The 12,431-nt window shown below is 48.6% G+C and overlaps 1 gene segment (V, D, J or C); it reads left to right on the forward strand.

The window, feature by feature from the left end:
• Positions 1-8,314: 8,314 nt before the first annotated feature.
• Positions 8,315-12,431, forward strand: part of LOC105234752 — a 37,623-nt gene continuing 33,506 nt past the window's right edge. The window contains 2 exon segments of the C gene segment in view: positions 8,315-8,503; positions 8,600-8,908. Of these exon segments, the coding sequence occupies positions 8,461-8,503; positions 8,600-8,908 (352 nt within the window).

Genomic DNA, 12,431 nt, shown 5'->3' on the forward strand with positions numbered 1-12,431 from the left:
GGGGCAGACGTCAGAGGCAGGAAGCCAAGGGATTCAGAACCGGAAGCTTGATGAAGAATGTCTAAGGGTTTCCTCACATTATTATTACCCTGCTGCTCTGAACTTCCAATTAAGTAAATACATTAATATTGAGAGATTTTATTACTCTTCAGAAAATAAGATGTATGCAAAAGCATGAAATAAATGTGAACTTCCATTTTTCAAAAGAGCAAGTCTTAGAACATGCAAAACATCTCCAAGAAATACCCCTCATAATGAGGTATGCAAGCTTTTAATACTTTTGAGATTCTTTTGGCTAAGAAAGATTTTCTGCTAATTCATATCTGTATTTCATCTGACTCTATGCTTTTGTGTTTTAACCTGCTTTTAGATCTACTATGAATATTCCAGAATATCATGTTACTTGGAGTTGCCCTGATTCGCTGCCCCCTTGCTGTGCCTCTGATCACTCACATGAGTCTCCCTGCCTGGAATATGCCCTGCTATCGTGTGTGTGAGTGTGTGATGTGTGTGTGAGTGTTTCATCACTTACTAAGCTCAACGCTGGGAATACAATAACGCAGTCTTTAACTCAGGGTGCTATCTCAGTGGTAGGAACAGGCCAGGTCAGGGCTAAGGGTGGTGCAGCCAGCACAGATGACAGGGCTGGGGAGAGCTCTTAAGGAAATGCAGAGAACACCCCCCCAGCAGCAGGGGGCAGGGTCGGGGGTGGGGGGGAGAAGCCTTGTCTCCTGTGAGTGGAGAGTAGGATTGCAGAGCAACAGTGTGAAAGATAGAGAAAGCAAACTAAGCAATGGCCTTATGGGTGGGGTGTGTAACATTTTCCAAAAAGCTAAGAAAACAACACAAGGAGACAGTACTGGGAGGTTGGAAAACTGGGTTAGGTTGGTGAAAACAGTGCTCGCTGCCAGACTAAGGACCCATCACTTCCTTAATCCTTTCCGCCAATGAAGGCTTTTGGGCAGGAGAAGATGTGGTCAATGTAGCCTTTCCATAAATACTGAAAGGCCCCACATGGATCAGCTGTGAGCGTGGAATCCAGCACTGAGCCGGGGTTCAAATCCTAGCTCCACCTCTTACTCTTTGTGACTTTGCACAAATTATTCCCTTCTCTGTGCCTCAATCTGCTCATCTCTGAAATAGGCTGATGAGACGTTCAGCTCCTAGAGTGGGTTGAGGAGCCCGAGGAATAACGCAAGTGTTCTATGTCACATGGGGCTGGGAGAGGGTGACTGAGGCTGGGAGACGGGAGGCTGGTGCAGGAAGCGCAGCAGGAAGAGCTGAACGGAAGGGGGAGGAGACAGGAGGACATACAGTGCATGAGACTCAGGAAGAAGGAACACAGAGGATGGAAATGGCAGGGGAGCCATGGGATGGGAGCCCTGGGGAAGGGTGGGTCCCCAGGGAGGCAATGGTCTCTGTCCTGGGCAACCTTGAGGACAAAGCTCCATCCTCTCCCAGGGGGTCCTGGAGGACGGTCGGGTGAGGGGATGACAGGGAACAAGAGAGCATCAAGACCCTTCCCCAGCTCTGCCCGTCTTCTGAGATGCTGATCACACGTCACAGGGTGTGTGGCCTCGGGCACATTTATTTCACACTCTGGGTCTCAGCACAGGTCCCACAGCAAGACCCCGTCTCAGTTCCTGTCGTATCCTCGATGCCTGCTGTGTTCCATGTCTGCTCAGGTTCTGAGAGTAGAGGGAGTGAAGGAGAGAGAGGGAGGACTGAGCTATTGAATGATGGATGAAAACACAGATGATAACCACATACTTTATCTGCTTCAGATTCAGGAGAATAAAACACAGCAAAAAGTGGTATTTTGAAATCTCTTGACTAAAAAGGGTTTTGTTAATAAACTATGAAACGGTTCTATTAGCACAGATTTCAACTAGTTTAAAAACTTGCCTGTTACTCCTGGGAACCTTTGACTCCGGTTTACAGCATCTTTCCCTGGGGAATAGCTTCCTCCTGCAGAAGTCGACGGCATCAAAACCAAAGTACAAAGCAAATCAAAAAACCAGGTCAGGTCAGACCAATGGCCTGACTGATGCATTTGGTTAGAGAAATGTCAACTGTGAAGCATAATAAGTGGATAGCCTTTTAAAAATGTATAAAGCGTTATTCAGATGGTGAAGTACTTATTCACTAAAACAGTGGCCACCCAAAAGGAGAGAATCACAAGAGGACAGAAACGGGGAGGAAGCCCCATGTGGGAGCTCAGCACACTCGCACATGATAAGAGGGACCATCACAGTGAGGCTCAGGGCCCCACCATGGGAGGGAACACTGGGAGAAGCTGGAGGAAGCACCGGCCTCACCCCAGGGGCCAGGTGTGTGTAGCACTTGCTACCGAGCCTGAGAACACAGGTGCTCTCGGTGTCGCATTCATCCTGTGTTCTGCTCTATTATTTCCCTTAAATTTAGTGGAATCACATAAGCATTCAAGTCTCAGTCACATCAATAGGTGATATGCTTTCAACCAAGCTCAACTTGATGTTCGCACACAATCACAGAAGCAACTTCCGTTAGCTCTCTCTGCCGCTGCTCCGGGATTGGTGTCCATAGAAGAACAGAGGGCAGAGGATAGAAGACCTATCTTGATCTGATTCTGGTGATTTACAATTATTCTTGAATAATAATTCTGTTCTTGTAGATTTTTGTTCCGTAAATGCGATTACCCAAAATAAAACCATGTAGAAGGTAATTTTCCTCCACTGTTCCTGGAGGTTATAATGAGGCTTAACTTTCTCTAGAACATGAGACCTTCTGTTCCTGTTGGGCACGGCAAACTGAGCCCCGTGCTGACAGAGCACAGTCACAGCATGTGTGGAAACTGCCTGGGTCTCTGCACTGAGTCTTGATCCTGTCACCAGCAAGAGGGCAGGGGTGGCCCCTGGGCTTCCACTCAGGCCGTCGTGCAGAGAAGAATTCCAGCCCAATAACGCACCATGCGGCTCAGTCCATCACGAGGCTTCCTAGTCAACGTCCGGGGTCTCAAAGCCCACAGGGGACGGTAACCCCCTGGCAGGGCTCAGGATCCCACAGCGCAGGGAATCCCTCCGCTCCCCACGGGAGGATGGGGGAAGCCTGGGTGACTGAGCAAGTGTCTGGCCAGCTTCTCCCTCCTCCCGCCCTCCGTGTTCCTCCCTCACCCACCACTCGTCCCCTCCAGGCACCACCTGTGCTGACGGTGGCCCCTCAAAGCCGCCGCCTGCTCCGTGGCAGCCACGGGAGACGCTGGAGGGTCGCTGACTCTCAGAGCTGCCGTCTCAGCTCAGCCCGACTGGTTTTCATCTCTCTGTCCCTGAGGAACAGGGCTGTTCAGACGCACACAGTGCTGAGTGTCCTAGGACTGCCATCCCAGGGACACAGAGGGGCTGGTGTTTCTGAGGTTGGAATGTCCTTTCCCCCCGGGGCTCACACTGTCTTCTAGGGAAGCCTGGCCTGACAGCTTGAGAGAGGAGCCACGTTCTCTCCCCATCCTGTCCTCCACCTGCTCTGGATGTCTGCTGGGCCCACTGAGACCCACCTCACCTCCCCTGAGTGTGGCTCAGTTCCAATCAGGACTTCCAGGGTTTTCCTTCAGCTCTGTCCCTAGCTGCTCTCAGGAGCCTAACTTGGGGACACACTTACTGGTTCCTATTCTGCCACTCGAGGTGACACTTTGAAATCCAGGAACCATGTTTCAGTCCAGGCAAGGAGGAATGAGATGATGGGGAACTCGCAGCCGAAAGCCCCTGAGAGCAAAGCAGGAAGGACAGACGTGACCAGGAGAGGGAAATGCAGTTTCTGGGAGCTCACACTGGAAAACGAGCCCTCGCCATTATAGACGGTGATGGTACAGGACACGGGGGAGGCTGGACCTGTGACAGGATCACTTTGGGAGTAAAAGGCACAGGTCACTGCTGTCGTCAGCTGACAGACACATAATCCAGCATCATTCAAATTAGACATTTTACATTGGGAAGGCACCTGCTCCCAAAAGACACCCGTCTGAGCCAGAAGCTCCTAATGCCTGGAAAGCTCTGCCAGGCCAGCTCCTGCCACGTCACTCTGTCTCCAGCCCCTGAACGCGCACGGGGCCAGCGTGGGCTTCTCCGTGGTGCCCGATCCCTCCCTGGCTGCTGCTGTTCTCCCTCCTCCTGGGGTCTAGCAGGCTAGTGTGTTGGGAAACTAAGTTTGGTCCCCACAAGGTGCAACAGACTAAGGCACTGTCCCCACAGCAGGGACCCCTGAAATGCAGAGGCGGGGCTCCCCCTAGTGATTGGGGAGCCCAGAGATCATCCCACAGGACCTGGGCCTTGTCCCTCACCCCCAACTAGGATTCCCAGCAACATGACACCTGCCCAGAGTGATGCCAACAGTAGCCTGACTGACAGCATGGGGGTCAGAGGACATTGGGTGTGAAGCTCTGTAAGTATGAACACAGCTGCAGAGTCAGTATTAGCAAATTACAACACACATGTGCACACACACACGCACACGTGCACACCACAGCCACAGTGAGCTTCCTGGAAGAGGAGGCATTTTACTTTATGATACTCATCAAGTTTACAGGCTGACACTAGTGCAATGTAGTCCTAATGTCCATGCATCTCCAAAAGTCTGACAACCTTCATAATCAGCAATTTCTTCTCATACGAGGCTCATTTTGGTCAATTTTTTCCTGACATTTTATATTTACAGATATATAACATTAAAAGATCATATGGAAAAGTCCAGTCACTACCCCAGTGTCTAGACAAGAGAATCCTTAATATCTTTCACTGGATTACTTTCCCCCCGTAACTCTGTACTCAATGTAAGCTCATCAGGAAGGAACATCACTAGCCTTCTCCACCCGTTCACTTCTCTGCCAGCACCCACTTGGGTTTCTTACTGAATTCCGGGTAAAACCCATACAACTCCCTTCTGCATTTCCCCAGTAACTGATAAAGTCTCCACCGACCTGCTCTGTGTTCTGAATTGGCTGCAGGGATCATATGTACAAGTGCAAGGAGCAAATAAAGGACAGACTGAGGGATGACGGGTTCACAGAAGTCCAGACACGCTGATGCACGGACCATGTTTATGGAGAACGTGTGTGTGTGTGTGTGTTTCCTGGGACCAACAACCCTGGGATGAGATTCCTGGGGAGCGACCTGTTGCCCGCGTGCAGAGCCCTGAGCTGTGGGCGACAGCCTTGCTGGTGACAGCCAGTCTGGGAGCCGGACCAGTGTCTGTCACTGTCGGTGGATGAATTCATGCAGTGGCTGCAGCCAGTGACACCAGGAGCAGCACTGAGGAGCAGTGAACTGAGGGACAGACAGATGGACAGACACTGATTGACGGAAATGGTGTGCCATTTATATAAACATAAATAAGTATATTCACAAGCAAATCTCTGTAGTTTTCACAGGTACATAGCACACCAAGCATATCAGTCAGTTCTCTCATTTGAAGCTGGGGAAATGGGGGTCTTGCAAGGACGATCCCCTTACCCAAAACTAACACGCACACTGAGTACACAGTTGGAAAAACAGATTTCCTGCCTTGTATTTCTGGGCTCTTCCACCACTAAGCTGAGTCTTTGCTGTAATAGACTTCACCTACCTGCAGAACAATAGAGGACTATCAGGTGTATGACATACCTGCAATGGCCAGCAGGGGGGGCTAGTAGTCAGTGTAAGTAACAAGCAAAATACCACAGTTTTTATGCAGGAAGCTTATTACTGAAAAATCGGAAGTGGAACAAGATCACAATGTGCATTCAGAGCAACAGCTCAGAGAGAACAGAAATTAATCTCTGAATCAAAAGCACCAATTAGGTTATGTAAGGCACATGCTTCGTTAACCCGGCGGACTTCAAGTTCTTGCTGTGCTCTTCTTAGAGGGGCTACTCAACCTCCCTAAGCCTCTGTCTCATCTGCAGAATGGGATAAATAACACCTTTATGTTTGCAGGGAAGGAATCAACTGGTACCATGTATGACGTCCAATAAAGTGTATTTGACATTATTTAATGGATCAATGATTTCTGTTACGACCTTAACAAAATTAGTGTCTCTAAAGGCAAGCAACAATTAATTCACCAGTGCTAGAAGAATCTCTATTGTGTTCTGAGGTCCAGCACTGTTACCTGAATGACTGCTCTCCAAGAACAGCTTCTGCTCCTTGCTCCCTGGCATGTGAGAGATTCTTGAGTTCTGTGAACTCGCTGAAATCTCCTCATGACCCCTTACTCTCTAGAGCTTAAACATAACCCTCTCCATCTCTGTGTATATATATGTTGAATTCTCCATCTATAGAATGGATGGTGAGACAGGTTTTGCATTTGTTGGCCTTGTGTTTAAATCAAGGCTCTATTACTTATGTCACTGCACAGATGAAATATTTGAAGATTCCAGTTAGCTGCTCTGTCCTATGTGGTTGTTATAACTATGTTGACATGTTATTTTAAGGAACAAGTGGTTGTAAAATCACATTGGATATAAGACTGACTGATAGTATTTATTTACAAAGCAACTAGCCTGGCCCAACCCCAGGCCCATGATGGACGGTGTCTGCACAGCGAGCATTATTATTCCCATTTTCAGTGACTTTCCCAAGGACACACATCCTCCAAGTGGCAGGGCTTGGACTGGAGCCGTCATTCTGTCCTTGTCGAAGCAGTAAGTCCTCCCAGAGTTAGGAGGTATCATTCAGCCTCTCCGAAGTGTCCCATTTTGGAGCTCCGGACTGAGAAGGACGTCTCCCCTCAGCGCACCATTGATCAGATGACATCGTTGGCTGCGTGGAGAGCTGGGCTCCCAGGCTGGGCCCCGTGACTGGAGCATTCCCGAGCCCAGCAGGTCTGGGAGGCTGGCAGGCACGTGCAGTGGGTCTGAACCCACCATTCCCTTCAGACCGCGAGCACCTGGCAGCCGCAGGGCCTGTGGGAAAAGCAGGCAGATGAGAAGCTTTGGCTGAGGGTTCTGAAGTTGATTTCTCTTATTACCTTTTTGTCTCAAGAATACTCTTTCTGCTTTGGTGTGATGACAATTTTATATTTTCTTAATTTTGAAACCATGAGTCTTCTGTCCCAGCAAGGATTTCCGGGCCTGCAAGACATCGAGCTTGCCTGGGAGATTCTGCTCTCAGAGCTGCTCCTGGGGCAGCCTCCTGTCCCTGGCACATGGGATCCCTGAGCAAATGACGGTCACCCCGAGTCCCTGCTCTTCCTCACCGCCCAGCTTCTGTGATGATGCTTGTTATTTGTACTTTCTGATAATAGCCAATCAAATGGGTGTGAGGTGATATCTCATCGTAGATTTGATTCGCATTTTCCTGGATTTCAGGTAAACAACTGATAATTTTGTAGTTTATGTACAAATATTGCGTAGCACTTTGCGCTCTTTTTCCATTAAACTTGAAAACCCTATGTGAGGCTGCCTTTTTGCCTCAGGAACAACAGAAATTCTCTATTAAATGAATTTGCTGTGGTTGCATTCACGTGTGCACACATGCACACACACATACACACACACTTACAACATACTCACACACACATATACACACACTCACACACACACACCTAATTTTCTATAACTGTAATATTCCCTGTAATCTGCACTATGAGGACCCCAGGAGTCATCTATGCAACCAGTCCAGTTTTAAGATGAAACGCCAATGCCCAGCATTTCCTGAGCTTGTTCTGTGCATCCGGGACAGGACACACGCTTTGCTCACACTCCCTATTTACTCCGCATGCAACCTAATGAGCTCACTCTGACATGTGAGGACAAGGAGAACTAGCTTGTCCAACACGACACAGCTATCATGCACGTTAGGGCGTTGCCATCTTCCGAGGAGACCGCCGGGAGAAATGCTGCAATGCCAGCTCAGGGGGCTGCTGCCTTTCCAGCAGGATCTCTGCTCTGTGCTGCCCCTGCGTCCCGAGCAGCCTGCACACCCAGTGCTCAGTCAGTACCGAGTGGCCCTTTGAGGCTTGAGATTTGTGTCCAGGCAGACCTGGCTCACATCCCCATCACCTATTCCCCTTAGGCATGCTGCCTTGGAAGGGTTGCTTAAAACAAAAACCAGGCTTTCCCCATTTCTAAATTCTAAATCTCCCCACAGGGTGATTTTCAGAATTTGATCAAACAATGAGCAGAAAGCAATTCGTGCAGCGCTCAGGCTACTGATGTCCAGTCAAGGACTGCTGTTATCGCTGGTGCTCTCCATGCACTAACATTCCTCATCATTTCTCAGCCCCCTAATCATTGATGTTCCCTCCCCCCTTGTGGTCAGACCTGTCCCAGCTCTCTGGCCCCTCCCTCCCTCCCTCCCTCCTGCCTCTCTCTCACCATTCCTGCAGGTTCCTCAGTGAAGCAGAGGCTGAGGTCCTAGTCTGCCCTCTGCCACCCACCCAGGCGGTCTCCTCCCAGCAGGTGCAGTCAGGAGGTCAAGCTGCGTTTCTTTCCAGCAGGTGGGAAGCAGAACCATGCTGGGTCCCCTTGCCCTCCTGTGCTCTCTCCTGTTTCCCGGTAAGTCCTGATTTGCTCTCTGGTGCAGGGTGCAGGGGACACCCTGAGGCTCCTGGCCATCACTGTCTCACCACTGTCCCCCTCTCCTCCTGGCAGGTGGCGGAGTAGGGCTCAAGCTGGAGCAGCCTGCTTTGGTGATGGTGCGCTTGCCTTTGAAACCCTCAGCCACATTGACTTGCAAAGTTGACAGCTCGGTCAGCTACATCCACTGGTACCGCCACCAGGAGGGGATGGCCCCCAGGAGGCTCCTCTACCTAGAGATGTCCAGTTCCAAAGTGGAGAGGGATTTTCCTATGAATGCGGACAAAGTCAATGCTGAGAAGGGCAGCGATGGCTACAGCTGTAGTCTGTCGGTGCTGAAACTGAGGAAGAGCGACGAGGGCGTGTACTACTGCGCTGCCTGGGAAGAACACAGCCCAGCACTCTGATCAGGTCCCTGAGCAAAAATGTCTCTGTCTCCCAGGTCACTCCATGCCTGGCACCTTCCACTGGCTCTGGGTTCCTGGGGTTGCCCTGGGGTCAGCCCTCAGCACCCCGGACTCTCGCTAATGCCCCTCTGCAGGTCCACTGCACAGAACCCTGGAGACCCAGGGAGCTGTCCTGTCTGGAGACTTCTCTGAAGATCGTCCAGAGTGGATTTCTGAAGCATCTGGAGCAGAATCTGTGTTGCTCACGGCAGGAGCCACGAGCCACTAGCCACACGTGTGTCCTGAGCATGTGAAATGTAGCTAGTCCACTAGTCCAAGCTGAGATGGCCTGCTTGTGTAACATACAAGTCACATTCTGGAGACTATATAGAAGATGAACCGTCTTACTAATTTCTTATTGATTACTGTTGAAACACTATTTTGGATATCTTACAGGAAATAAAAATAACCCTAGAATTTTGTTTCTTAAACTTTTTTTTCTAAAAGCCACAGTTAGAAAGTGTGTCTCAAATTGTGACTTATATTTGTTTCTACAGAGCAGAGCTGTGACATTCCAGCGATTGAAGGTTCTGGCCATCGCCAATGAAGAATGTGGAAACAAAGTATTGTGCGAATCATTCTGGGGACAGATTTACCATAAAATGATTGAAAACTGAGATGGGAAGTCAATTCCTGATTCCAGTTTCTAAGTTGCTGCCCCGCCCACTGTTAGTTACTTGACAGTGGAGAGTCAGGCATCAAAAGCACAGAAAACAGTAGGGCTAAATTCTCAGCACCCTCACGCACTGGCAGTTTGGTGCTCGACTCCTGTGGGGGGACATGATCCTCAGGCAGGTTGAACATCAACCCTGAATGAGCCCGGGGCCCTCAGCCTTCCACTTCTCTTGGAATGCTACCCCATATGGGATTTGGGGGCCAGATTCCCTGGACCTCTGTTCTCTCCTCTGCAAAAGGGGGTGGTTTAACTGCCACAATTATGGGACTGATTTCTGTTAAAGCAAAATTGTACAAATAAGTTATCACTATGTTTCCTAAATCCTTATAAAGTTTGTCAACTTCTTGAGAAAAAGAAAAGAAAAGCTAGCTTAGTGATCCTCCAGCCCCAAACAGGAAAACATCGGCTGTCCTATGTTGGGAAGAAGAAAAAGCTCTCCGAGGAGGTCTAAGCTGAATTAATTGTATTTTCATTCGAAGCTTCACATTTGATGTACACTTAATAGCGTTGGTAAACACGATTATTGAAAGGAAAGCAAATCATCTGTGGTAAATTGGTCGCTCAGGTTCAGTAAGTCCTCATCTGTCTCCCTGAGCTTCTGTTTCTGCCGCAGGAGATTTATACTTAACACACACCTGCTTGTGAAAAACCCAACACCCCTACCCCCCACTGAAGGCTGGCCCAAGGCTAAGACCTCCAGCAGGTGCAGGAAGGGGTGGGGGAGGAGGGTCGGTAACTTACCTTTGCTCTGTTTGGGGATGTTCCTTCATGTGTCTCTCCCATTTCGTAATACCCTGAACCCTTTCCTCTCAGTGCCTGACTCCACACAGGAGTGACGCTGAGACCTGACTGTGACAATTTAGTTACAGAGAAGTTAGCTAAATCGGAAGCCCCTGTCATGAGAAGTCTCCCCAAGTCAATGGAAATCTGTTTTCGACATGGGTCCCTAGTGCCCTTGAGTTACAGGCTGAGAGGACAGTGGCCTTGCGCATGGAGCAAACAACCCCTATGTGGAGGGAACAACAAGTGACATTTGCAGTCATTTCCTACCCCCGCCCTTGTCCTTTTGGCTAGGTGAGCTTCACCAAGGACGCTGCGGCCACACACAGTAAAGCCAAGCTACCCAGAGAACAACCAACCCTCCTGTCCTACTTAAATGATGGCTAATTAAATGGTTGTTTACATGGCAGATTCTAACAACACTGAAAGCATCGTGTTAAATGTACAGGACCCAGTACAGTGGTGACTCCATTAATGTCTGTTGAAGTGAGATTGACATTTTGAGAGAGGGGCTCCCAATACCTCATGGGTGGGGGATTTTGCATAGATGGATGGTTGAAATACCCTGATGATTTGGGCTCAACTCATTTATTTCATTCCTGAGTTGAGAGAGACACTTTTATGAGTTTGAATAATTTGACCAACAGTATATTATGAATTTAATGGTGAATAAAGTCTAAGAACATCTCAAAAAATCATAGTTTCCATAGTTCTATTATCCATTCCTAATGATCACATGCGCGAGTACTGTGGAAAAGTCATGTCTGATCCCTCAGAGTCATCTTCTAAAAATCACAATTCTGAAAATTTCTGGGCACACCTGGAAATCTATGCAGACTGGTTTGTGTTGGATGTTCTTAGTGTTCCACCCCAGAATGCGTCAGGGACACAGTCTTCAGTAGAGGAAAGGGCACAACTTGAAGAGGTCACGTCTAGACATTGGGATCAGGAGATTTTTTACTGTGTTACTTTTATACCCTTATTGTCTCATGGAAAACCTGTATGGCTTTTGATCTTCATTTGAAAATTTATTGTTACAAAGAATTCACATGTTACTTGATATTAAAATTCTTACATATTATTGAGCACTTAGACACACCATGTGTCATCTGATGGTTAGAAATGTGTATAGGGGCGCCTGGGTGGCACAGCGGTTAAGCGTCTGCCTTCAGCTCAGAGCGTGATCCTGATGTTATGGGATCGAGCCCCACATCAGGCTCCTCTGCTATGAGCCTGCTTCTTCCTCTCCCACTCCCCCTGCTTGTGTTCCCTCTCTCACAAAAAAAAAAAGAAATGTGTATAATAGCCTGTCTTGACCACAATTTCTCCCCTCTTCTCCAACAACCTTTGCTTCATTTACAAAACAAAATCTTGGTTTCCCTCCTGGTTCCTACTGACTCTGTCTGCCAAGCTAGAGACAAGGTTCCTGCTTGGAGAGCTCAGAGTAGCTTCGTGGCCTGAGTGTGTCTTTCCCCCTGCGTAGGACAGGTACCAGGTGCTATAGACAGTGACACCAATACTGAGTCTTCCTATTAACACTGTACTTAATTTCCTTGGTTTCTTTACATCTCTTGTCCACATGCAGATGAGGGAATGAGATGGTCTCAAGCAGAATTGCAGACAACCATAGTTTTGTTCAACATAGTTGTTTGGCACTTTTATTGCCTGAAAATATGATCTGCTACTGTTCATGGAAGGTTGCTAGAAAATCAGCCTCACATGTTTATCCGGACACTGAGAAGAAGGAATCTGTGTGTCCCCTGCTGTGGGGGCATGGATTTCTCCCCCAGGCAAAGAACATGCATGGATGCTGAGGGGCACACAGGGTGGATTCTGTGAAATCTTCTGTTTCCTTCTCAAGATCAGTGCTCCACTTTTCTCCCCATTGCTCTGCGCCCCAGGAACTTAACCCTTGTAGATTACAGTAATGGGACTCTTTGCTCTGATTTCCAATGGAAAGTTGGCCAATGGAAATTGAAGCTCAGAGAACCATCACCATGTCACC

The sequence above is a fragment of the Ailuropoda melanoleuca genome, chromosome 1 (genome assembly GCF_002007445.2).
Source record: "Ailuropoda melanoleuca isolate Jingjing chromosome 1, ASM200744v2, whole genome shotgun sequence".
NCBI classification, from domain to species: Eukaryota; Metazoa; Chordata; class Mammalia; order Carnivora; family Ursidae; genus Ailuropoda; species Ailuropoda melanoleuca.